Here is a 25,572-nt window from a genome sequence, read left to right on the forward strand (position 1 = left end):
AATCCTTACCGCTAATTTGAAGGAAGCGTTGCTATATCCTTGTTTTTCCTTTCCCTTTTTTCCTTCTAATTCCGCTGTACAATAATCCTGCTTGTTCCCAGTGTCTTCTCTGTACTAATCTGATTCTCAGCAGTTACACGGGTTGTTACTGGAGTGACACTGAGATGCACAGTTCATAAAGGATTCCAAACAAACCACTGTGACTTGCGCTTTCTTTATTCAATGTTGGGTCAGGCTGCTGATTTTGACAACAGTACAATCTCTTGGTGTCAGTTTAGTGCATGCTATCCATACTGAATGCAGCATACGTCACCAGATTTCAGAAAATTGCTGCTCACTGATCCAGGAGTTTTGGTATGACACAGTACAGAAGCAGATCTTTTAACTCCTTCAAGTTTGTATTAATGAGCCAAACTCACTTTGCTGCTAGCCCTGTTGTATCCTTTAATATTTGTCTTTTTCAAAAAAAAAAGCATTTATTAATGATGTTTGTGAAACAGAAATCAATATTGTACTTGCCACCTATAAAGACTTTTTAAAAATAATTCTACCCTTCAATTCTTTCTGTAAACTTAAATTTATACTTGCTCATGTGGTGTTATTTCATTAATTGTAAAAATTGTCACTGAGTAGAGTTTATGGAGTGTTTTGATTCTGATGCTGTATTGTAAAATTTCCAAGGACTTGATGTGACAGAGACTTTTTTCATAACATGCAATGAAAAATTAGATGAATATCAGGCTTCGAATGGGCGTGAGGGTTACACTGTTTAACCTGGGAACAGCATGCTTAGGAAGGCAAGCTTGGATATAAAACTACATGGTTAGATAAATGTTTTAGGGTGTAGTTTGACTTAGGTGAGTGACATTAAATTATTGAGGATGAGAGAGAATTGGACGAAGGCTGACACTTAGCTTGATTTTTGCATAGTTTAGAAAATGTTGCTGAATTCAGATCATTTTCTGGGCTTCAGAGGAACTGAGAACAAAACAAGAATTTCATATTTTAACCAAAAATATATTCAAGAAAGTTACATGGTGTGCATCCTCTTCACTTGTTTGGTATATGGTATTTGTCAGTTGAGTGCTCACTACAGAATAATGCAGAGTGAGGTCAGGCCCTGATTTTGAAGTTGACTCTTTTGATTATTTTGTGGCAGGTGTCGACATGCAGCCATTGCCAAGTATTTTGGAGATGAGGTCCCAGCCTGTAATCGAGCCTGTGATTACTGCAAGAACCCAGAGATTGTGATGAGACAGTTGGATTCTCTTCAGAGATTTGAAATCAGCAAAGCTCAGACATCTGTTAAAATGCCAACATCCCAGGGGCCTTTTGGGTACATCCATGATCTGTATGAAGGAGGAAGAAAGGGCTATGGTTTTGAAAGGTAATGTTCCTTTTGGCAAGATTTATTATCGACATGTGCAATTGATGTACCGCTGGTATATGCAAACGTTGGCACTTTGCTTGAACATTGTAGGAAAGGAGACAGAATAGCTAAGTTTGAGATGTTACCAGGCAAGCCATCTTTTAAAGGGTTCTCATTCTCAATATTGCACTATGGAGCTGCATAACCATCTCTCTCTCAAAGCACAATTAATGTTGATTTATCATGAAAACAGATGTTTTATTGTTGGTTTCAGATTAATGGATTTAAGGAAAAATTCTCCTCAATTGTCCAATTGGTTTCACGCTTGGCTAACAGTACAACGTTATCTTTGAGACCCGATGGATGTGACTGGGAAAAAAAGTGACACCTCAAAAAAAAACTGTGAGGAATTAAATTGCTTATTCAAGGGTGGGATGGTGGCTCAGTGGTTAGCACTGCTGCCTCACAACACCAGGCACCTGGGTTTGATTCCTGCCTTGGGCGACTGTCTGTATGGAGTTTGCACATTCTCCCCTGTCTGCGTGGGTTTCCTCTAGATGCTCTGGTTTCCTCCCACAATCCAAAGATGTGCAAGTTAGGTGAATTGGCCATGCTAAATTGCCCATAGTGTTCAGGAATGTACAGGTTAGGTGCATTAGTCAGGGGTAAATATAGGATAGGGGAATTAGTCTGGATGGGTTACTCTTCGGAGGGTCCATGTGGACTTGTTAGGCCGAAGGGCCTGTTTCCACACTGTAGGGATTCTATTCTTAACAAGTCTGTGAACCGGAAATAACTTGTTAAATGTAAAACCAACTGGTTGCTGCACGTTCAGCAACATGGGATCCTGCATATAATATCAGATTATTATAAAGATGAATGCTTTAAACCCTGTGCTTGTTCACAGATCAAAAAATTGCAGCTTGAATATTTGCAATTTATCCAATATTGGTAAACAGAAAAATACAATCAAAGCTTTTATCTTGTGCTTGTTGGGACTGACAGCAAGGAATCAAACAACATGATAAGATAATGCTAATTGATTGACCATATTTGGCATGAGCTCTCAACCTTAGTTAGATGAGAAATCTCAAATCAAGCAAATAGATTCTGGTCAGGACTCTGTCAGTGGGGAATGCACCAAAAATCGGCAGTTCCATTGACCTTTTGTCAATGAAAATGGTACAACACGTGATCAAATTCCTTTGTCAACATAGAACAGGTTCCTTTGTGTTAATTATATGTAGCAAACAGAAAGGGCAAATTCATTATGCTGTCAGCCTGACTGATCTTACATTGGTTTCTCACGTAGTTCTTAGTTCAGTCAGGGTTAGTTAATAAATAGCATCCAGTTGAAGAATCACATCTAATATTAGGCATGGTCTTCTGAAGTTTGCAAGCCTGGATTGGTTGAGCAAGATCAGCACATGGGCTGTGGTGGATGGTCGAAGGGATATGTTGTTTGATATTATCTTGCTATCATTGGGGACCTATGATGTACATACTTGGTATTGTAACCACGTTGAAAATTATTTAAAGTTTTTGTGAAGATCTGTAGCTCAGGAGCTGGTTGGATTCGTTGTTGGTCTGTTCACCAAGCTGGTAGGTTTGTTGATAGATGTTTCATCACTGATGATGTGACCCAGAAAGCGGACAAAATGTCTGCCAGCAAACCTACCAGCTTGTTAAAAATTATATCCAGGGTAATTTCTGTTGACTGCATTGTTCAGGATCAAATGTGGTTCATAAGTCTTTTCATGAGTTTGCACAAGATACAGCAAGTAACGATTTGATTAGGGTAGCTATTATCACTAAAGAAAGCTCAAAAATTTGAATAAAGGTGAAGCTTGCTGTCATAAGTCGCTACTTTGCAGTAAACATACATGTTATGTTCTTGAGTATGGGAGACTCCTATGAAGTCAAAAAGACATTTTGCCTGCCGTACAAATGAGTAATGTGATATGAGTTTGTGTGGGCATAATGCCATCTTTGTAAAAAGTGATATATCCCAACGTCTGGCAGACTGCATCAAACAACATATCTCTTTGACCGTTCACGGTGTGCAAAATATATTTAACCAGCTTGTGCTTGCAAAATAGAATACCATATCTAATATATGGATGTGATTCTACAATTGGGAATATTCATTAAATAATTCTGACTGGAAACTAATTGAAGATCAGCTAGGTTGTGTGAGATATATTTGCATTGCTAGAAACTACATCTCTTAAAATATAGGGTCCTGTCCTATTTAGGCATAAAGGCTTTGTCCCTTCATTCCACCTCTTCCATTGAGGGAAGATCATAGAGAGTGTCAATCTCTGCTGATTTCCCCACGGCAGAACTTTGACCAATCAGAACTTACCTGCTTCGTCTGAGCTGTAATCTTTTCGTTTTTTCACAAAACCATGGTGAAAGATTTGGTTCACTGTAGGACACAAACAGTAAGATGGAATTTCATTCAAGTTGAAACCAAAGTACATCAGGACGTTATTATTTCAAACTTGGCATGTAAAAGCCTGGAGAGTTTCGCCAGAAGAAAAGGACAAGTTCCACAATATCAAACGAATCTGTATATTCAACATTTTTAACAAATCACATCGGCATGAATTTACAGACAGGCAGCAACTGCTGAGTGTGTTAGGAGTTGTCACGTTGTGAGAAATGGTCTGTTGCAAATTCTTGCAGTCTGGATTCTTGTTATTTGACCAGTTCAATCGTCCTGTTTTTAACAGAGTCCACTGTCTTTCAGATATGGTAATGAAGATGATGATGATGAATCAGATGGAGAAAGTGAGTCCAGAAAAAAAGAGTGGAATGCATTTTTTCAGAAACAGATGAAACTGCGGAAGGTAAAGTTGATACAGAAAATTGATTTAAGATCAGATAAACACTTGGCCAATTTGGTAGCTATTACCAGCAGTAAATTCAATTTGCATTAAACGATGATGAGTAAGTATCAGACTCTCAGGTGTAAAGGATGTTGTCAGCAGTACAGAACTGAAAGGGGAGAGGCAGGTGGAAAGTGATATGATTAGATACTCTGCTTCCCATGCAAGGTATCTCCTAATCTCTAACTCTATTTCCCATAGAATGGAGAGTCTGAAAAGGATAACTTTGTACCACCCGGTGAGTCTGATTAATATTTATTTACAAGTTTCATTGTTTGTTTCATATATTTTCAGTGTAAAGCAAGTGTAGAAGTCTTGTGCACTGTGTATGATAATCCCATCATCAGGTTTGTGCTGTTATGGCACAAAGACTTGGCCAGGCATTGCCACATCCATCCTCTCATGTCATGTAAGCATGGAAAAGAGCTCCTGAATGCCAAAATCTTCTGCGGTAAACTTATGAAGAATATTCAGCACCAATCAACCCAATTAGTTTATACAGTCCCTTGTGATCAAAAGGTGACTTTATTCCATTCTCTAGATGTGGGTCATGAGGTGACTAAGTAGTCCAGTGTTGGTTCATACACCCTGCTGCAGGTGGGGCAGATAGTGTTTGAAGAGGCAGTGGGTGGAATGCGCAGGTTTGTATATGTTCCTCTTTTGTTTGCAGCTTGCCTCTATCTGGGCCTATTGAAGATGTTTGGGATGGTTGGCACCTCAGCAGATATTCCATCTCCAGTTTGGGTGGTCTTGAGAAAGAGATTTCCATTAGACAGAGGGATTTTGCATTTTTTTTGGTAGACTTTCAGAACAACATTGAAACATTTTCTTGTTTTGGAAGTCTTATGTTAGGAATGTGGATGATGTGGCTCACCCAACATAGCTAATTCACAGCTGATTGTCAGTAACCAGTCCCTTGAAGCTGGAGGTATTGGCCTGAGACAGGACCCTGATATTGGAGTGCCTATTTTGCCACTGAATTTGCAGGATTTTGTGGAGGTATTATTGTCATATTGCCTTGAGATATATTCCTGTGCATTGTCCATGTCTCTGATTCATACAGAGGTGCAGGTAGAACTGTTATCCTATAGATCTTGAGCTTGGTTCTGGGTTTAAGGTGTCTTATCATCAAACATCACGTTCCTCATATGGCCAAAAATTGCAGTGGCTCCGATGGAGTTGATGTTGAATTTCATAATCATCATCTGCCCTTGTTGAAAGGAGACTTCCAGATATGCCTCATCAAATACCTCAGGAACAGCATCTCTCGTTAAAATAACTCTGAATACACCAGTGTTACATTTTCTACACAAGCTGCTCTGTAGTATGTCTGATGCTCAGGATTAAATTTTGAGCAGTTTTATAAGGTGGATCTGTATCTGTTGACAAGTTTCAAAACTGCTGTGAATAACTGAATTTTTTGCTGTAATTGTGAAGTTTTGTAGCTGTGTCCTTCACATGCATAACTTCTGCACCTATGCTGATGCCCAATTCAAAGACAATAGTCCAATATACCAGGAAAAGGTGCTAGGCCTAGAAAGTTTAGAGAGGTAAATCAGTAACGTAATAAGATGGGTGGACATCTACACTGCATGTTGAAAAGAATAGATCAATATTTCATTCTGCAGCAACACAAACACATCTCCAGGAATTCTTCTGTTGGAATAAATGGATCTTTCTCAGAGTGGAGGGTGATGACTAGACAGGTAGTGCAGGATTCAGTGCTTGGGTCACAGATATTACAATATATGTCAACAATTTGAATGATGGAATCAAATATAATATTTCCTGGTTTGCTGATGGCACATCTTGGGGGTGCTGTGAGTAGTGAGGAAGTTGTAAAGAGCCTTCAGAGCATTATGGGCAAGTTATCTGTGTGGGCAAATGCTTAGCAGATGCCAAACAATGTGGAAAATTGTGAAATTATCCACTTTGTTGGATAAACAGAATGGCAGAGGATTGTTTAAGTGGTGATAGATTAGGAAATGCTGAACAAAGCAAACGTGCAGATGCAGCAAGCAGTTAGTGTGGGCACATGGTATATTGGCTTTCATTAAAAGAAGGTTCGAGTACATGAGCAAGGAGGTCTTACTGCAGCTGCACAGAACCTCGATGACATCACATCTGAACGACTGTGTGTAGTTTTGGTCTCCTTCACAAAGGAAAGATATAAGTACCATAGAGGGAGTGCAGTGAAGGTTCACTAAACTGATTCCAGGGTATGGCAGGTTTACCAAATGAAGACAGAATGGGTTAACTAGGATTTAGAATTTAGATTTAGGATTTAGAAGTATAAGAGGAGATCTCATTGAAATATAAAGTTCTGACAGATTGGATGCACAGATGTTTCCTCAGTTTGAACAAAAATGAGAAAATAATTCTTCACTCTTAGTGGTGTACTCATGGAATTCTCCATCACATTAGGATGTGGAGGTGATATCACTGAACATGTTTAAGGAAGAAATTGATAGATTTCGAGAGTTTAAAGGTATCAAGAGGTATGGGGAGGGTGGTGAGCATGGTAATTTGGTGTTGAAATACAGGATCAGTCATGGTTATGCTGAATAACAGAGTGGACTTGATGGGCTGAATGATCTACTCCTCCTCCTCTGTGATTCAATAAAAAGGACAAAAGGACGGGTGGTGAAAGAATAGTTAAATTAGCAAGTCTGCCCAGACTACTGACACTGGTTGAACACTATCTGTCCCATCCCACCCATATCCACAACAAATTTATAATCCAGGAGTGGCAAAATGATCATGAAAATAACTTGGATCAATAAGGAGAGGAAAATTTTGCAAAACCCTTCTCAATCCTCCTTTGGCAATCTAAGCTAGTACAGAAAATCTCTCTGATGAAGATTACATTAACTGCTAATCCTGTTAGTATAAAATGTCAGCATCTAGAACACCGTAGCCATAATATGATCCAAGTATTCGAAAGGGTACATAACTGGGGGAAAAAAAGATATTACACTGAGCCAAAAACTAAGATTAATTGAGAAGACCATAAAAGTAATAGATTTTAAACTGGGATAAAAATAGAAATATTGGAGAAAGTTAGTAGGTCTAGCAACATCTGCAGAGGGAGAAACAATTAATGTTTTGAGTCTGATATGATTCTTCATGCCAGAACTGCTGTGTTTCTATTTCAGACTGCTAGCATCTGCAATATTTTGCTTTTATTTTGATTTTAAACAGGGGTGCTTCGGGTATAAATATGTGAAGAATAAGAGTTAAGGAAATGGATTATAGCTGATTAGAAAAGAAAGTGTTGAGTGAATTGAAGGTATGACAGATACAAATGAGAACCATACCTTGGTTTATACGGCAGACTATGGAGTGGAAGTGGAAGTGCGGAAAAGAAAATGGACTATTTGACACTACTGCTGTAGACGACGAAATAGTACTAGGGATAGTGATGGAAATCTGAAGTAAAAAAGGCACTCTATTCTGATACCATTGATGAATGCCACAGAGAAAATCACAAGCATTAACTGCAATTTTGTAATTATTTGGACATTGTGCCAGAGAATTAAAAGTTGCCAATATATCACCTCTGTTTGAAAAGGAGGGGATTAAGTATGACAATATAAGGTTCATCATATATTCTTATAATCTAAGCACTTGGGTTCTAAAGTTGAGATAATTCACCACAGATTGGAGGAACAGCACATTATTTTCTGCATGCACAGCCTGCAGCTTGGACAACTTAACATTGAATTCTTTAATTTCAAATAGCCTTCCTACCCATCCTCAGGCTCCCTTTCCAGCCCTGCCTCATCTCTTCAATTCCATCTCCCAACCAGATTCATCCCATCGACCAACCAGGTCATATCCACTACCTCTGACCAACTATCAACCTATCACACAACCTCACCATTCTGCTACTCTCCCCATGCGCATCTCTCTTCTTTCCCCCCCCCCCCCCCCCCCCCCACACACACACACACACACACACACACACACACACATCTAATCCTGAACAAGGGTTAATACCAAAACATTGACTTGTCACCGGCCCAGGATGTACATTATTTATCAATTTACCCAACTTCAAATTAGCCACACAGCTAGCTATCATCTCATTTAAATGGATGTGCTATTCTTTAAGGCCGCAACTCTCTTTCAGATCTTTTCTATAGAAACATGGTCAGAAGTTCTCAAATGTGATAGGAAATTAATGAAGGAGGGAGGAGAATACTGTATGATTATCTTTTCCATAGAGCTGGCACAGACACAGGAGCTGAATCCAGTACTCCTGTGCTATCAACTCTAAATTTGAGAGTGTGGTGCTGGAAAAGCACAATAGGTCAGGCAGCATCCGAAGAGCAGGATAATCAAGAATGAAGGGCTTTTGCCCAAAACATTGATCCTCCTGCTCCTCGGTTGCTGCCTGACCTGCTGTGCTTTTCCAGCGCCTCACTCTCGACTCTAATCTCCAGCATCTGCAGTTCTCACTTTTGCCCATAAACTCTAAAGTCTATGATAGCACTTAGAGAGTTAAGTGCTTTGTCAGCCAAAAGGCCTGGTAAATTTGAAAATTAATGTTATATCATGTGTGCTTTTATTTTAAGATCCTGACTGTCCCCTCCGAGATGCAGCTAATCGGAAAATACCCAAGTTGTCTGTCAAGGTACTGAATAGCATTACCATAAATATCCTCTTTAAGAAGTAGTATGGATTGAAATAGTAATTGAACTGCTATGCAATAACAAATGATATTGATTTAAGTTTGGTACCACTGTATATATATCCAGGGATGTAGAGTGGGTGTTCACTATTTATATCAGCAAGTTGGAAGCAATGTATAGTGCAGAATGAACTCGAGTTTAAAACTTGACATTTCTCATATAACATACATGTTTGTAGTTACACAACTGGAGAAACCCTTTGGGTGACATTGCCTAACCAATATATTTTGGACACTATCTGCACAAACTGGTCTGCGGATGGATTACAACAAATGTTATGATCCCTATTGAGGAACTGTGACCAAAAATAGCCAAATTTACCAAAGAACCCAGAAGAAGAGATTACCAACAGGATTGATGCCAAATTTGTAGACAATGCAACAATAGGTAGGAAAGCAAGAGAAAGGAAGTTGTCAGAAGAATGCAACAAACCTGCAAAAAGAGGTAAAACTTAAATCATTGGGCAAAAAAATTGGCAGATAGAGTATAATGTGGGGAAACCAAAGGAAGTCCACTTTGGCAGAAATAATAGAAGCAGAATATTATTTAAATGGAAAGAAGCTGTAGGATGCTGCAGAGCGGAGGTATCTGGGTGTCCTGAGACATATATCATATAAAGTCAACAAGCAAGTACAGCAATTAGGAAGACAGATGAATATCATTGCAAGAGGATAATATATGTAAATCAAAAAGTCTTGCTACAACTGTACAGGACATTGATCAAACCACATCTAGTGCACCGTAGAATTTAGGTCACATCAAGGAGGGATGTACTTATATTAGGAATAGTTCAGAGATGGTTCATTGCTGATTCTTGGGTTGATGGGTTTGGCTTATGATGTGGACCCATCCTCATGGAAATTTAGGAAGATGGGAGGTTATAAAACCATAAGATATAAGAACAGAAGTTCGGCCATTCAGCCCATCGAGTCTGCTCCACCAATCAGTCATGGCTGATAAGTTTCTCAAGCCTATTCTCCTGCTTTCTTCCTGTAACCTTGATCCCCATGATACTCAAGAACCTATCTATCGCAGTCTTAAATATACTCAGTGACCTGACCTCCATAGCCATCTGTGGCAATGAATTCCATCAACTCAGCATTCGCTGGCTGAAGTAGTTTCTCCTTATCTCTGTTCTAGAAGGTCTTCCCTTTACTGTAAGGCTATGCCCTCAGGTCCTAGTCTTTTTTTATCAATGGAAACATCTTCCCAACATCCACTGTGTCCAAGGCCATTCAGTATTTTATATGTTTCAATTAGATGTCCCCTCATCCTTCTAAACTCCATCAAGTATAGACCCAGAGCCCTTAAATGTTCTTCATATGTTAAACCTTTCATTCCTGGGACTATTCTCATGAACTTCCTCTGAACATGCTCCAGGGCCGATACATCCTTCCTGAGATATGGGGCCCAAAACTGTACACAATGCTCCAAATGTGGTTTGGCTAGAGTCTTATAGAGCCTCTGAAGTACATCTCTACTGTTATGTTCAAGTCCTCAAAATAAATTCCTAACTACTGACTCAACCTATAAGTTTACCTTGAGAGAATCCTGGACTAGAACTTCAAAGTCTCTTTGCACTTCAGACTTCTAAACTTTTTACCCATTTCGAAAATAGTTCATGTCTCTATTCTTTCTTTCAAAGTGCATGACTTCAGACCTTCCCACGTTGTACTCCATCCGCCACTTCTTTGCCCACTCTCCTAAGCTGTTTAAATCTTTCTGCAGCATCCTCGTCTCCTCAATGCTACCTGTCCCTCTCCTTATCTTTGTATCATCTGCAAACTTAGCCAGAATGCCCTCAGTTCCTTAATTTAAATCGTTATTGTATAAAGTGAGAAGTTGTCCCAAAACTGAGGCTTGCGGAACACCACTTGTCACCAGCTGCCATTCCCACTCTGTGCTTTCTGCCAGAAAGCCAGGCTTCTATCCATGCTAACACGTTGCCTCTAACACTGTGGGCCCTTAACTCACTCAGTAGCCTCTTGTGTGGCACCTTGTCAAAGGCCTTCTTGAAGTCCAGGTAGATAACATCCATTGGCTCTCCTTGGTCTAACGTGCTCGTCATTTCCTCAAAGAGGTCTTGAGGATTTGTCAGGCATGACCTCTCCTTGATGATACCATGCTGACTTTGCCTATTTTACCATACATTTTCAAGTATTCAGAATTCTCATCCTTCACAATGGATTCCAATATCTTACCCATGACCGAGGTTAGGCTAATCGGTCTGTAATTCCTGACTTTTGCCTTACTCCCTTTTTAAATGGGTCTGTCATGTTAGTGATTTTCCAGTCCTCTGGGACTCTCCCTGACTCGAGTGATTCCTGAAAGATTTCTAACCCCTCCACTACCTCTTCAGCTATCCCCCTTAGAACTTTGGGACGTAGTCTATCTGGTCCAAGTGATTTATCCACCTTTAGGGCATTCAGCTTTTCTGGCACCTTCTCCTTGGTGATGGCCACCACATTCAGCTCTGCCTCCTCACACTCTTTAATTTTTAGGATATTACTCATGTCTTCCACAGTGAAGATTAATGCAAAGTAATTATTCAGTTCCTGAGCCATTTCCTTGTTCCCCACTACTATCTCTCCAGTGTAATTTTCCAGCCATCCAATGTCCACTTTTGCTTCTCTTTTGCCCTTTATATATCAAAAGAAACTCTTGGTCTTACTTTCTATTACTGGCGCACTTACCCTCATATTTAATCTTCTCCCTCTTTCTTTTGTAGTTCTGTGTTGGTGTTTGTAAGCTTCCCAATCCTCTGGTTTCCCACTGCCCTTCACTACATTATATGCTTTCAATTTAGGTTTTATAGTATCCCTGTAGCAGGCTTTTTTTTCCTCGGGATGAGTGTCTGCTGTGTCTCCTGAATTACTCCCAGAAACTCCTGTCATTGCTGTTCCACTGTCTTTCCTGCTAGGCTCTTCTCCCAGTCAGTTCTACCAGCTCCTCCCTCATGCTTCTATAGTTGCCTTTATTCAGCTCTGATTGTATCTTCTCCCTCTCGAATTACAGAGTAAATTCATTCATATGATCACTGCCTCTTAAAGGTTCCTTCCTCTTAAGCTCCCTTATTAAATCTGCCTCATTGCACTACAATACTGGATTTGGTATTACCTGTTCCCTAGTGGGTTCCACCACAAGCTAATCCAAAAAGCCATCTCATAGATGTTCCACAAATTCCTTTTCTTGCAATCCAGTACCAACCTGATTTTCCCAGTCCACGTTCATATTGAAGTCCTCCATAATCACCGTAGCTTGATCTTTCCTACCCATCTCTTCTATCTCCTGGTGTATCTTGCGCCCCAGCTCCTTACTACTATTTGGAGGCCTGTACATAACTCTAACTATAGATTTATTTTCACCTTTGTGGCTCCTTAATTCTACCAACCGAGATTCTACACCATCTGACCCTACTCTGTTTCTTACTATTGATTTAATTTCATTTCCTACTAACAAGGCAACCTCACTCCCCTCTGTCCACCTGCCAATAATTTATTTTATAAAATGTATTGCTTTACAAAATGATGGAATATTTTATTGAGCTATAAGATTTTGAGGTGGCTTGATAAGGTGAGTGCAGAAAAAATGTTTTTCTTCAAGGAATTTAGATTGAAGCAGAGTTAGAACCCTTCGGCCCATGATGTTGAGCCGAGGATCATTCCTAATCTAAAATAAAATAACCTAACCTCCGCACCCCTCAATTCACTGCTGTCCACGTGCATGTCCAGCAGTCACTTAAATATCCCTAATGACTCTGCTTCCACCACCACCGTTGGTAACGCATGCATTCACAACTCTTTGCGTAAAGAACCTACCTCTGACTTCTCCTCTATACCTTCCTCCTAATATCTTAAAACTATAAACCCTTGTGCCAGTCAATCCTGCCCTGGCGAAAAGTCTCTGGTTATTGACTCTATCCATGCCTCTCATTACCTTGTATACCTCAATCAGGTCACCTCTCTTCCTCCTCCTCTCCAGAGAGAAAAGTCCAAGCTTAGTCATCCTCTCTTAGTAAGGCACGCTCTCCAGTCCAGGCAGCATCCTGGTAAACCTTCTTTGCACCCTCTCTAAAGCCTCCGTATCTTTCCAATAATAAGGCGACCAGAACTGGACACAACATTCCAAGTGTGGTCTCACCAGGGTCTTGTAGAGCTGCAGCAAAACCTCGCTGCTCTTAAACTCGATGCCCCTGTTAATGAAAGCCAAAACACCATATGCAGAATAGGCAAGAAGGAGACAGTAAAAACTGCAGACGATGAAAGCCAGAGTCAATAGATGTGGAGCTATGGAAGCACAGCAGGTCAGATTGCATTGGAGGAGCAGGAAAGTTGACATTTTTGGCCGGGAGTCTTCATCAGGGAACAGTTTCTCCTCTGCCATAATTCTCAACATTGTGTACAAGACTATGGTACACAATCTCTTTGTGTGGCCAAAGTGTGTTGTCACTCCATCTACAAATTCACTGATGACACCACTATTGTAAGCCAGACTTCAAACAATGATAAAACAGAATACAAGAAAGAGATGGGGTGCTTGGTGGCATGGTGTAAAGATAACAATCTCTCTGTCAACATCAGCAAAATGAAAGAGCTGGTCATTGACTTCAGGAAGGAAGGTTGAGGGCACATCGTTGTCTACAATGGTGCTGAGGTGGAGATGGTCGAGAACGTCAAGCACCTAGGAGTGACTATCACCAACAATCTGTCCTGGTCCATCCAGAAAGCACATCAGTGCCTCTATCTCCTCAGGAGATAAAGGAAATTCAGCATGCCCATAAAGACTGTTACCAATTCTTGATGCACCATATAAAACATTCTCTCTGACTGCATCATGATTTGATATGGCAACTGCTCTGCCCGAGAAACCACAAAGAGTTTTGAACACAACCCAGTCCATGATGCAAGCCAACTTTCCATCCATTGACTCCATCTATACTTCTTGCTGCCTTGAAAAGGCAGCCAACACATTCAATGACCCCGCCCACCAGGGTTACAATCTCTCCCAATCTCTTTTGTCGGGCAGAAGATACAAAAGCTTAAACACAGATACCAACAGATTCAAAAATAGCTTCTTCCCTGCTGTTATTAGACTTCTTAATGGACTTAGAGTCATACAGTCCGACAGCACAGAGACAAACTGGTCCATGCCGATCAAAATGTCTATCCTCGCTAACCTCATTTGCTTGGCCCATATCCATGTAAACCTTTCCTATCCATATATTTGTCCTAATGCTTTTAAATGTTAGTGTACCCACCTCAACCACGTCCGTTGGCAGCTCATTCCATATGTATACCATCGTCTGTGTAAAAATGTTGCTCCTTAGGTTCCCTTTTATTCTTTCTCCTCTAACCTTAAACTGATGTTCCCTAGTCCTCAATTCCCCAACCCTAGGAAAAAGATTGAGTGCATTCACCCTATCCATAAGAAGTGTGGTCACCTCAGTCTCCTATGCTATAAAGAAAAGCAGTCCTAACTTTGTCCAACCCTTCCGTATAACTCAAACAGTTGAGTCCTGGCAACATCCTTGTAAATTTCTTCTGTACTCTTTCCAGTTTAATACTTTCCTTCCTATAACAAGGTGACCAAAACTGAACGCAATATTCTAAGTGCAGTCTCACCAATGTCCTGTACAACTGCAACGTAACTTTGCAACTTTTATACTCAATGCAACAGCCTTCACTCCCTGTCTACCTGTGACTCCACTTTCAGAGAACCGTGCACCTGAATTCCAAAGTCCCTCTGTTTCACTACACCTTAAAGTCCTACCATTCACCATGAATCTGCTACCCTGATTTAACTTTCCAAAATGCAAGACCTCACTCTTATCAAAATAGCTCATTTACCATTTCTTGGCTTGCTTCCCCGGTTGCAATTTCTGATAACTTTCCTCACTGTCCATGATTTCTCCTATTTTAGAGTCAACTGCAAACTTACTAATCATGCGTTGTACATTCTCATCCAAATCATTGATATAGATAACGAACAGCAATGGGCCAAGGTTAGGTGCGTTAGTCAGAGAGAAATGGGTCTGGGTGGGTTACTCTTCGGAGTGTCGGTGTGGATTTGTTTTGGGGCAGCACAGTGGGTCAGTGGTTAACACTGCTGCCTCACAACACCATGGTCCCAGGTTCGATTCCAGCCTCGGGCGACTGTCTGTGTGGAGTTTGCGCATTCTCCCCATGTCTGTGTGGGTTTCCTCCGGGTGCTCTGGTTTCCTCCCACAGTCCAAAGATGTGCAGGTCAGGTGAATTGGCCATGTTAAATTGCCCATAGGTTAGGTGCATTAGTCAGAGGGAAATGGGTCTGGGTGGGTTACTCTTCAGAGGGTCGGTGTGGACCTGTTGGGCTAAAGGGCCTGTTTCCACACTGTAGGGTATCTACTAATCTATTTATCTCACAGAATCTTCTCAAGTAACTTACCTACCACAATTTTAGGCTAACTGTTCTAAAATTCCCAGGTTTTTCTTTGCACTCCTTCTTGAACAAGGGCACAACATTCACTACCTTCCAGTCTTCTGGGACCTCACCTGTGGGTACTGATGCAAAAAAATGAGCCCCCGCAATTCCTTCTCTCGCATCTTGCAGTATCCTTGGTTATATCTGGTCAGGACCAAGAGATTTATCCACCTTCATACACTCTAATACATGCAACACCACCTCTACTATGATCTGGATTATCCTCAAGTTCCCAAGTCGTCTTGTCTTTCTTCGTGGTAAACACTGAGCAGAAATATTCATCGAGAACCTCACCCATCTCCTGCAGTTCTGCACATACATGTCCACTTCGGTCCTTGAAGGGTCCTATTCTCTTTCTCTTTAGTTATTCTTTTTTCTATAATATACTTAAAGAACCCCTTTGGATTCACCCTAATCTTCTCAACCAAGGCTATCTTTTGCCCCCTTTTTGGCCTCCTGATTTCCTCATTCAGTAAACTCCTTTACTCCCTATATACCTCCAGGGATTCCCTTGATTCCAGCTGCTTGTAACGGAGCTATACTTTCTCCTCCTCTTCTGGTCAATGCCTCAATATCTGTCATCATCCAGGGTTTCCTATTTCTGTAAACCTTCCTTTTCACCCTCAAAGGAACATATAGACCTTGATCTCTATCTATCTCATATTTCAAGGCCTCCCACTTGTCACTTTGCCTCCAAACAAACTAACTCCAATCAGCCCCTGCAAAATCCTGTCTAATTCCATCAAAATTCACCTTGCCCTAGTTTAGAACTTGAACCTGCGGACCTGTTTTGTCCCTCTCCATAACTATTTGAAAATTATTGGAGAACTATGATCACTGATCCCAAAGTGCTCCCCCACTGTCACATCTGTCACATGTCCTGCCCTATTTCCCAAAAGTAGATTGAGTTTTGCTTCTTCCCAAGTAGGATTCTATATAATGCTTGAGGAAGCTTTTCTGAACGCACTTAACAAATTCCACTCCATCTAAGCCCTTAATGCAATGGCAGTCCCAGGCAATATTAGGAAAATTAAAATCCCCTGCTATGGCAACCCTCTTGCTCCTGCAAGTTTCATCAATCTTCCTCCATATTCATTCCTTTCCTGTTGACTACTTCAATAATGTCACCACCCTCTTTTTTTTTATTTCTTAGCTCCAGCCACAAAGCCTCACTGGATGATTCTTCAGTTATTTCATCTCTGATTGCTGCTGTGATACTTGCCTTAATCAAAAATGCAACTCCCCCTTCCCTCTTTCCACCTAAAGCACCTGTACCCTAGCTACCAATCATTAAGCTGCCAGTACTGTCCCTCTCAGGCATTTCTGTCATGGCTATAATATCCCAGGCCCACGTTACCTATCCATACTCTGAGTTCATCAGCCTTACCTGTCAACCCTCTTGCACTGAAATTGATGCAATTTAATCCAACAGGCATTCCTTGCTCCCTGCCATGTACCAGCCTGACCTGTCTCTTCACTTTGCTATTTCGGATTACTGTATCTCCTTCCAGCTTGGCATTTGCCTCCCTGCTGTTGAGGACTTCCCGCCAATCTAGTTTATACCCTCTGTGTAGCACTAGCAAACCTGGCCACCAAGATATTGACGTTTCAGGCATAAGGCCTCCTTCAGGAAGAAAGGCTTATGCCCGAAACGTCAATTCTCCTTCTCCTTTGATGCTGCCTGACCTGCTGCGCTTTTCCAGCAACATATTTTTAAGCTCTGATCCTCAGCATCTGCAGTCCTCACTTTCTCCACCAAGATATTGGTCCCCCTCCAGTTCAGATGCAACCTGTCCCTCTTGAACAGGTCACCTCTGCCCCAGAAAAGACCCCAATGATCTAAAAATTTGAATCCCTGCCCCTCCACCAATTCTTTAGCCATGCATTCATCTGCCATATCCTCCGATTATTATTATTTCACTTTTTTTACCCTCACTGGCATGTGGTACTGGAATTAATCAGGAGATTACCACCGATGAGGTTGTGGTTTTTAACGTTTTTCCTAGCTCTTGATATCACTCTGCAGGACCTCATCTCTATTTCTACCTATGTCATTTGTGCCAACATGCACAATGATTTTTGGCTGCTCACCCTTTCCCTTGAGAGCGTTCTGCAGCCGCTCCGAGACATCCTGGACCCTGACACCTGGGAAGTGACACCTGGGAAGTAACACCATCGTGGATTCCTGTTTGTGGCCACAAAATCTCCTGTCTGTCCACCTGACTATTGAGTCTCCTATCACTAAGGTTCTGTTGACCTTTACCCTTTCCCGCTGTGTCCCAGAGCCAGTCAAACTGCCACCAATCTGGCTACTGCTGCTTTCCTCTGAAGCATCATTCCACCCCCCCCCCCCCCCCCCCCCCCCCCCCCCGTCAACAGTATCCAAAACGGTATACTTGTTTTCAAGGGGAATGGCCACAGGGATTTCCTGCACTCTCTCCCTATTCCCTTTGTCTTTTCCTGGTGGTCACCCAGCTGCTGTCTGCCTGCACCTGAGGTGTGACCACCTCACTAAAACTCTTATCTAAGAAGTGTTCAGCATCTCTGATGATCCTGAGTGCACCTGGCTCCAGCTGCAGCTCCCTAACACGATCTCCCAGGAGCTGCAGCTGGGTGCACTTTCTGCATGTATAGTTATCAGGGAGAACTTCTCAAATTTTAAATTTAATGTCGATCATGCTGTTTGTGCACCTTCTCTGCGGCCGTAACATTGTATTCCTCGTTCTGTTCTATTACTCTTATACACTTCATATGGTACGGTCTGCTGTATGCATGCATAACAGAATGTTTCACTGTATCTAGATACATGTGACAATAATAAATCAAATCAATCAAAGATCAATCAAACAGTTCCAGGAATATCCTTATTGTCACGTACTCCAGTACAGGAGTACATCTTAGGCACAAGTATTTAGGTACAAATCTTGGATACAAAAGAGGAATAAGAGGAGAAGTAGTAGCATTACTTAGTGTCTAAAATAAAAAGGTAGAATAAGATAATTACAACACAGTTCAAGGATTGACATTACACACCAGTAAAGAATTTCAAATAGCCCAGCAGTTCAGCCGCTCATGACCGCTCCAAGCCTCCAGTCCACTGTCACTGGCACTCAGTTGCACCAAGGTAAGTTATGCTGCTCCAGGCCTCATCTCCCGCATCTGCGCTGCTCTGGGCCTTGCCCCATCCTCTCGTTTCTCTGGGCCTCACCACACCCTCTCAAACTACTCTAGGCCCCCCATGCACTGTAATGGGCCACGCCCCCATCCTCCTCCCTCTTTTTCATCTCCCACCCCTCCTGCTGCGTCCCCATCTATTTCCGTACATTCTGTATCTTCCATGTCCTTTCCACAGTAAACACTAATGCAAAATATTTGTCTTGTATCTCCTCCATCTCCTGCGGCTCTACACATAGGCTGCCTTGCTGATCTTTGAGGGGCCCTATTCTCTCTCTAGTTACCCTTTTGTCCGTAATGTATTTGTAAAAACTGCTTTTATTCTCGTTAACTCTATTTGCCAAAGCTATCTCCCTTTTTGTCCTCCTGATTTCCCTCTTATTTTTACTCCTACTGCCTTTATATTCTTCTAAGGATTCACTCGATCTATCTTGTCTATACTTGACATATGCTTCCTCCTTTTTCTTAATCAAACCCTCAATTCTTCTAGTCGTCCAGCATTCCCTACACCTACTAGTCTTTCCTTTCACCCTAATAGGAATGTACTGTCTCTGGACTCTCATTATCTCATTTCTGAACGCTCCCATTTTTCAGCGGTCCCCTTTATCTGCTCCCAATCAGTTCTTGCCTCATACTGTCAAAATTAGCCTTTCTCCGATTTAGAACTTCAACTTTTTTTTAGATTAGATTACTTAGTGTGGAAAACAGGCCCTTCGTCCCAACAAGTCCACACCGACCCGCCGAAGCGCAACCCACCCAGACCCATTCCCCTACGTTTACCCCTGCTCCTAACACTACGGGCAATTTAGCAGGCCAATTCACCTAACCTGCACATTTTTGGACTGTGGGAGGAAACCGGAGCACCCGGAGGAAACCCACGCAGACATGGAGAATGTGCAAACTTCACAGAGTCAGTCGCCTGAGGTGGGAATTGAACCCGGGTCTCTGGCGCTGTGAGGCAGTAGTACTAACCACTGTGCCACATTGCCGCCCACGTGCCACTGTGCCACCCACTTTTAGATCAGGTCTATCGTTTTCCATCACTATTTTAAAACTAATAGAATTATGGTCGCTGGCCCCAAAGTGCTCCCCCACTGACACCTCAGTCACTGCCCTGCCTTATTTCCCAAGAGTAGGTCAAGTTTTGTACTTTCTCTAGTAGGTACATCCACATACTGAATCAGAAACTTTTCTTGTACACATTTAACAAATTTCTTTCCATCTAAACCCATAACACTATGGCAGACCCAGTCTATGTTTGGAAAGTTAAAATCCCCTACCATAACCACCCTATTATTCTTACAGATAACTGAGATCTCCTCACAAATTTGTTTCTCAATTTCCCTCTGACTATTAGGAGCCTGTAATACAATCCCAATAAGGTGATCATCTCTTTCTTATTTCTCAGTTCCACCCAAATAACTTCCCTGGATGTATTTCCGGGAATATCCTCCCTCAATCCAGCTGCAATGCTATCCCTTTTCAAAAACACCACTCCCCCTCCTCTCTTGCCTCCCTTTCTGACCTTCCTGTAGCGTTTGTATCCTGGAACATTAAGCTGCAAGTCCTGTCCATCCATGAGCCACATGTCTGTAATTGCTATGACATCTCAGTCCACGTTCCCAACCATGCCCTGAGTTCATCTGCCTTCCCTGTTAGGCCTCTTGCATTGAAATAAATGAGGTTCAATTTATCAGTCCTGCCTTGTTCTCTGCTTTGCCCTATCCTTCCCTGACAGTTTGACCCGCTTCTGTTCTCAACTGTACCAATCTCAGATTGGTCTCTTTCCTCACTATTTCCCTGCCACCCGCACCCCCCCCCCCCCCCCCCCCCCACCAACCTTACCAGTTTAAATCCTCCCGAGCATTTTGAGCAAATCTCCCTGCCAGTATATTAGTCCCCTTCCAATTCAGCTGCAATACGTCCTTCTTGTAGAGGTCATGTCTACCCCAAAGAGATTCCAATGATCCAAAACTGTGAATCCTTCTCCCATATACCAGCTCCTTAGCTATGCATTGATTCTGCTCTACCCTCCTATTCCTATCCTCACTAGCTTGCAGCACTGGGAGTAATCCAGATATTACTACTCTCAAGGACCTCCTTTTTAAATTCTTGCCTAACTCTCTCTATTGTCCCTTCAGAATCTCATCCTCATCCCTTCCTATGTCTTTAGTTCCCATGTGTACAATGACCTTCTGCTGACCCCTCTCCCCCTTGAGAACATTCTGTGCATTCTCTGAAACATCTTTGATCCTGGCACCAGGGAGGTAACACACCATTCTGATTTTTTGCTCTGGCCACTGAAATTCAATCTGCCTGAGACTACAGATCCCTGAACACAATCGATCTCTTGGAACCTAACGTACTCCTCATTGTATTAGAGCCAGTTTCGATACCCAAAACTTGGCTGTTCCTGCTACACTCCCCTGAGAGTCCATTACACCCTACATTTTCCAAAACAGCATAATCGTTTGAATTGGGGATAGCCACAGAAGACTCTTGTACTACCTGCCTACCTCACTTAGCTCTCCTGGAGTTAACCCATCTATGTGACTGTATCTGCATCTTTTCTCCCTTCCTAGAACTGCCGTCCATCACATCCCCTTGCTCTTGTAAATTCCTCATTGCCTCCAACTGTCGCTCCAACTGAACCATTTGATCTGACAGGATTCACAACCAATGGCATTTATTGCAGATATAATCCTCAGTAACACGTAAACTCGCCCTAAACTCCCACATCCGACAAGAGGAGCATATCACTCTACTTAGGACCATTTCTGTTTCTTCCAATCTGCAGGCTCAGAAAATAACACTCTCTTATTCCTCTACAAAACACTGCTCCCGGCTAACTTAATACTTATGGCTTATATTTTAAAGTTTAATCAAGAGACATATCTCAATAAAACATATAATGAAGAAAGAACCCACTCTACTCACTACTGCAGACTTACAGCAAGGCCGCACCTAAACTATTCACTTATCTGTTTTTCTGCTGTGACCTCTCCCAGCAGGTTCCTCCAAGATCAGTTGTGAACTTCAGTGTTTGTTAATTTCCCTAGACGCACTCCGATGTTCAGCGATACATGAATTCAAAGGCAGTAATTGCGCAGGTTCACTGCTGTGTCAGCTAGCAGTGTGGGTCTCTCTCTCTCTCTCTCTCTCCTGCACTGACCGGACCATGTACTGCCTTTGTCTGTTCTTCTCCCTTTTAAAAGTGGTGTTGTTTTGACTTTTTTTTTCTCCAAAGTTCCAAAACATTGCAACAGCATATAAAACAGTAATTGCTGCTCCTGGAATTTGAGGAAATCGCCTCCAACACCTGAAACACCTCAAAAAAAAAGGAGCAGTCTGTTTCGGCTAGAAATTTTCCAGCCCTCCATCTTTGACTACCCAGAATCTGTCTACAATTCTGTCTTCAATGCAACTGCAACAGTGTGCGCATCAAATTCAGCTTAAGTGTTTCCAACTGCAGCAATGAAATACTTTTCTACTTCCTGTACAAAACTATCTGTTTCTGACCTGAATGAGATTGATAGTTTAATGCTAATTTGTGCTGTGCTGGTGGCTGAAAGTACTGAGAGGGAGCCAGATTGGATCTGCCCAGTTTTTACTGAATCACCAACAATAGTGGATATTTTTCACCTGTAATCACGGCTTAGAATTGAGAGCAAAGTCCCTGCTTTAATGTTACTTTTTAATTGGTTTTATTTGAAGAAGTTACAAGCATTGGAAAGTTACTGTGACTGGTTGGGTTAGCTTTTTTCTTTACCTTAGTAGAAGATTTATCCATTGGGAGAATCTTGCATTATCATTGTCTTGCCTAACTTCAGGACATCTTGTGTTCCTTTACAGTCTGTTGTTGTGTAAGCAGAGCAGCAGCCGATTTGAACACTACAAAATCCCAAACGCAACAATGAGATACATGAACAGATTATTTTTCCTGATAAATTCTGGTTTAGACTCACAAAGAACTCCTTTTGTGGATCTGAAGAACTGACTGCTATCATTCTGACTGTGAATTCGAAATTGAATCAACCTAAATTCTGAAGCTGAACCAGTCTGAAAATTTGTATTAGACATGGGAATTAAAATACATCTGTTTATTTTGAAAAATAGCAATGGATAAACAACTTGTGGGCATTACGGTGGCTCAGTGGTTAGCACTATTGCCTCACAGCACCAGGGACCCAGGTTCAATTCCAGCCTCAGGCGACTGTTGAGTTTGCACGTTCTCCCCATGTCTGTGTGGGTTTCCTCTGGGTGCTCCAGTTTCCTCCCACAATCCAAAAAGATGTGCAGGTTAGGTGAATTGGCCATGCTAAATTGCCCATATTGTAGATTATTAGGATAAGTTTAGGGGGTACCAGGATGGGTTACTCTTCAGAGGGTCGGTGTGGACTTGTTGGGCCAAAGGGCCTGTTTCCACACTAGGGATTCTAATTCTAATTCTAGAAGTTTATACACTGAAGAATGTTTGTTTATAAGATGGTCACATATCAAGGTAGCTTTTCTTCTGTATTTTTGGGGAATGTTGTGCAAAAATGTTGTTACCATTTCTGTTGATGGCACTGCATGTTATAAACTAATTATTATGTCTCTCCTTTTACCACTGATGTATTCTATATCAGGCACGTGAACACTGTCTCCACATGCTGGAGGAGGCACTGACCAAGAATAAACAGCATGGAATTACAAAGCCAGAGTGGTGAGTAAAGATTGTGGCAGTCAAATACACACACGCATGTTATTCAACACAGTCTCAATAATGATATTTCTATGAATAGCTTCTTTAATGCAGCAAAATATCCCAAGGCACTTCACAGGCGTATAGCCAGACAACCATTGATACTCCATGAAAGAAGGAAACATTCAAACCTGTGACCTAAAGCTTGATTAAAGAGGTCAAATTTAAGGAGAGATTAAAAGGAAATGAGACAATTGGAGAAACTTGTTGAGAGATTTCTAGAGCTTTTGGCCTAGACAGCTGAAGACATGGCTATCTTTGGTAGAGTGAATGAAGTCTAGTACCATTTCAACAAGTTGAATCACAAATGGCTTGCCCACAAGCTTTAAAATAGACAAGGAGGCCCCTCCATAATCTGATTTGTCCACATTCTATGCCAAAAAAAAATCCATGATGCAGTAAATATGTGAAAAATGTCTTAATCTTCAATTTATTGACTCCTTATGACAACCTGACCATATACAATTAAAGAGGAGAAAGTGAGGACTGCAGATGCTGGAGAGTCAGAATCAAAAAGTGTGGTGCTTAAAAAGCACTGCAGGTCAGGTTGGATCCATGGAGCAGGAGATTCGATGTTTTGGGGAGGGGGTTGGTGGTGAGGGTTGGGCTGGGGGGAAGGTGATAGGTGGATGCAGGTGGAAGGTAATTGTGATAGGTCGGTGGGGAGGGTGGAGCAGAGAGTTCGGAAGGAAGATGGACAGGTAGGACAGGCCAAGAGGGCAGTGCCGAGTTGGAGGGTTGGGTCTGGGATGAGATGGGGGAGGGGAGATTTGGAAACTGGTGAAGTCAGTGTTGGTGCCATGTCGTTATAGAGTCCCGAGGCTGAACTGAGGCATTCTTCCTCTAGTTGGGAAGCTTCATAATCTTTTTCTGCTTAGTATGTTGTTTTCATACATTGTTATCATAGTCAAGTGGCAAATGTCCTCTGGTTCAGCTAATATAGAGTTATCAGTCTCGAACTTCAGCTTCTCATGTGTATCCCTCTATTGGATTTCTTATTATGCCTTTGGGAATGGCTGACAACTTCACCATGGCTGGAGTTTCAGATTATCAGAATTTGACTGATTTTATTGTACCAAAGGTAGCACTGATGCCTCATAGTGCCAGGGACTTGGGTTCGATTCCCGCCTCGGGTGACTGTCTGTGTGGGTTTCCTCTGGGTGCTCTGATTTCCTCCCACAATCCAAAGATGTGCAGGTCAGGTGAATTGACCATGCTAAATTGTCCACAGTGTTAGGTGCATTAGCCAGGGGTAAATAGAGGATAGGGGAATAGGTCTGGGTGGGTTACTGTTCAGAGGGTAGGTGCGGACTTGTTGGGCCGAACAGCCTGTTTCCATGCTGTAGGGAATCTAATCTAATCTGATCTAAAAGTACTTGTTCTTTGTTAAATGCAGTTATACTTTCATAATTTTGTCCTGCATTCCATTCATCAAGACGTTTCTATGAGATCTTTGTATGTATGTTGTGGCAATGTGCTTTCTTTTTCTTGCAGTGAAGATTTATACAACTGATTCTGTTGCATGCCCTGATGCCTCTCTCCTCTCTAACAGGGCAGACCCTCACTTATGTGCTGTAGAAATGGAATATGAAGCTTTCAAAATGAGCAAGATGGCTAACTTGTACAAAGCACTAATGCTAAAAAAGGTGGGTAAATCAAGTGATGCATTGTTGGGAATCTATTAGATTTAATAAAAATAGCTTGTTAAATATATTTAAGCATTGTGGGTATTAAACAACTGCTGTTTAAAAAAAAGGGACAGAGAAATATTCATGTGGAAGGTTACAACTGAGGCCCTTAGAAACATTTTACTGAAAACATTATAGTGAGAGCAGCTTGTAAAGAGTTACGCTCAGAAACTGCAATGAAAATAAATTGTGTGATTCTGATTTTTAATTGTGACCTCTTTAAGGAATGTTGGGACAACAGAATGTTAAAATGAGAACAATTGTGCACCATTGATCTGGAGCAGCCTGAGCACTGCACTGTATCATCATGTACCATGAGGCTTGCTGTATAAGCACTGGTTTTAAAGTGAAGATTGATAGCCTCAGTGTTTACGTTGTGCTAGAGTCAAATGGGGAAAGATTTCACAGGGAATGACAATGTTAGTTTTATAAGGTAAAAATAATGACTGCAGATGCTGAAAACCAAATACTGGATTAGTGGTGCTGGAAGAGCACAGCAGTTCAGGCAGCATCCAACGAGCAGCGAAATCGATGTTTCGGGCAAAAGCCCTTC

The 25,572-nt window shown here is 41.7% G+C and overlaps 1 protein-coding gene and 1 long non-coding RNA gene across 5 annotated transcripts in view; one reads left to right on the forward strand and one right to left on the reverse strand.

Annotated features, from left to right (window-relative positions):
- Positions 1-25,572, forward strand: part of recql5 (RecQ helicase-like 5) — a 134,166-nt gene that overhangs the window by 87,388 nt on the left and 21,206 nt on the right. For all 3 annotated transcript variants that reach the window (XM_072558128.1, XM_072558129.1, XM_072558130.1), the window contains exons 8-13: positions 1,160-1,387; positions 4,122-4,221; positions 4,462-4,498; positions 8,838-8,896; positions 23,216-23,292; positions 24,884-24,977. In XM_072558128.1, coding sequence (XP_072414229.1) covers positions 1,160-1,387; positions 4,122-4,221; positions 4,462-4,498; positions 8,838-8,896; positions 23,216-23,292; positions 24,884-24,977 — 595 coding nt within the window. The remainder of the gene's footprint in view (positions 1-1,159; positions 1,388-4,121; positions 4,222-4,461; positions 4,499-8,837; positions 8,897-23,215; positions 23,293-24,883; positions 24,978-25,572) is intronic.
- The window catches only part of LOC140463799 (uncharacterized), a 76,691-nt gene that overhangs the window by 25,021 nt on the left and 26,098 nt on the right, over positions 1-25,572 (reverse strand). Inside the window, exons 2-3 of one of the 2 annotated variants that reach the window (XR_011954780.1) lie at positions 22,357-22,478; positions 3,735-3,797 (exon numbers count right to left, since the gene is read on the reverse strand). This is a non-coding gene — a long non-coding RNA (uncharacterized lncRNA). The remainder of the gene's footprint in view (positions 1-3,734; positions 3,798-22,356; positions 22,479-25,572) is intronic. The other variant, XR_011954781.1, reaches the window with a different exon arrangement.

The sequence above is a fragment of the Chiloscyllium punctatum genome, chromosome 39, assembly GCF_047496795.1.
Source record: "Chiloscyllium punctatum isolate Juve2018m chromosome 39, sChiPun1.3, whole genome shotgun sequence".
Taxonomy (NCBI): Eukaryota; Metazoa; Chordata; class Chondrichthyes; order Orectolobiformes; family Hemiscylliidae; genus Chiloscyllium; species Chiloscyllium punctatum.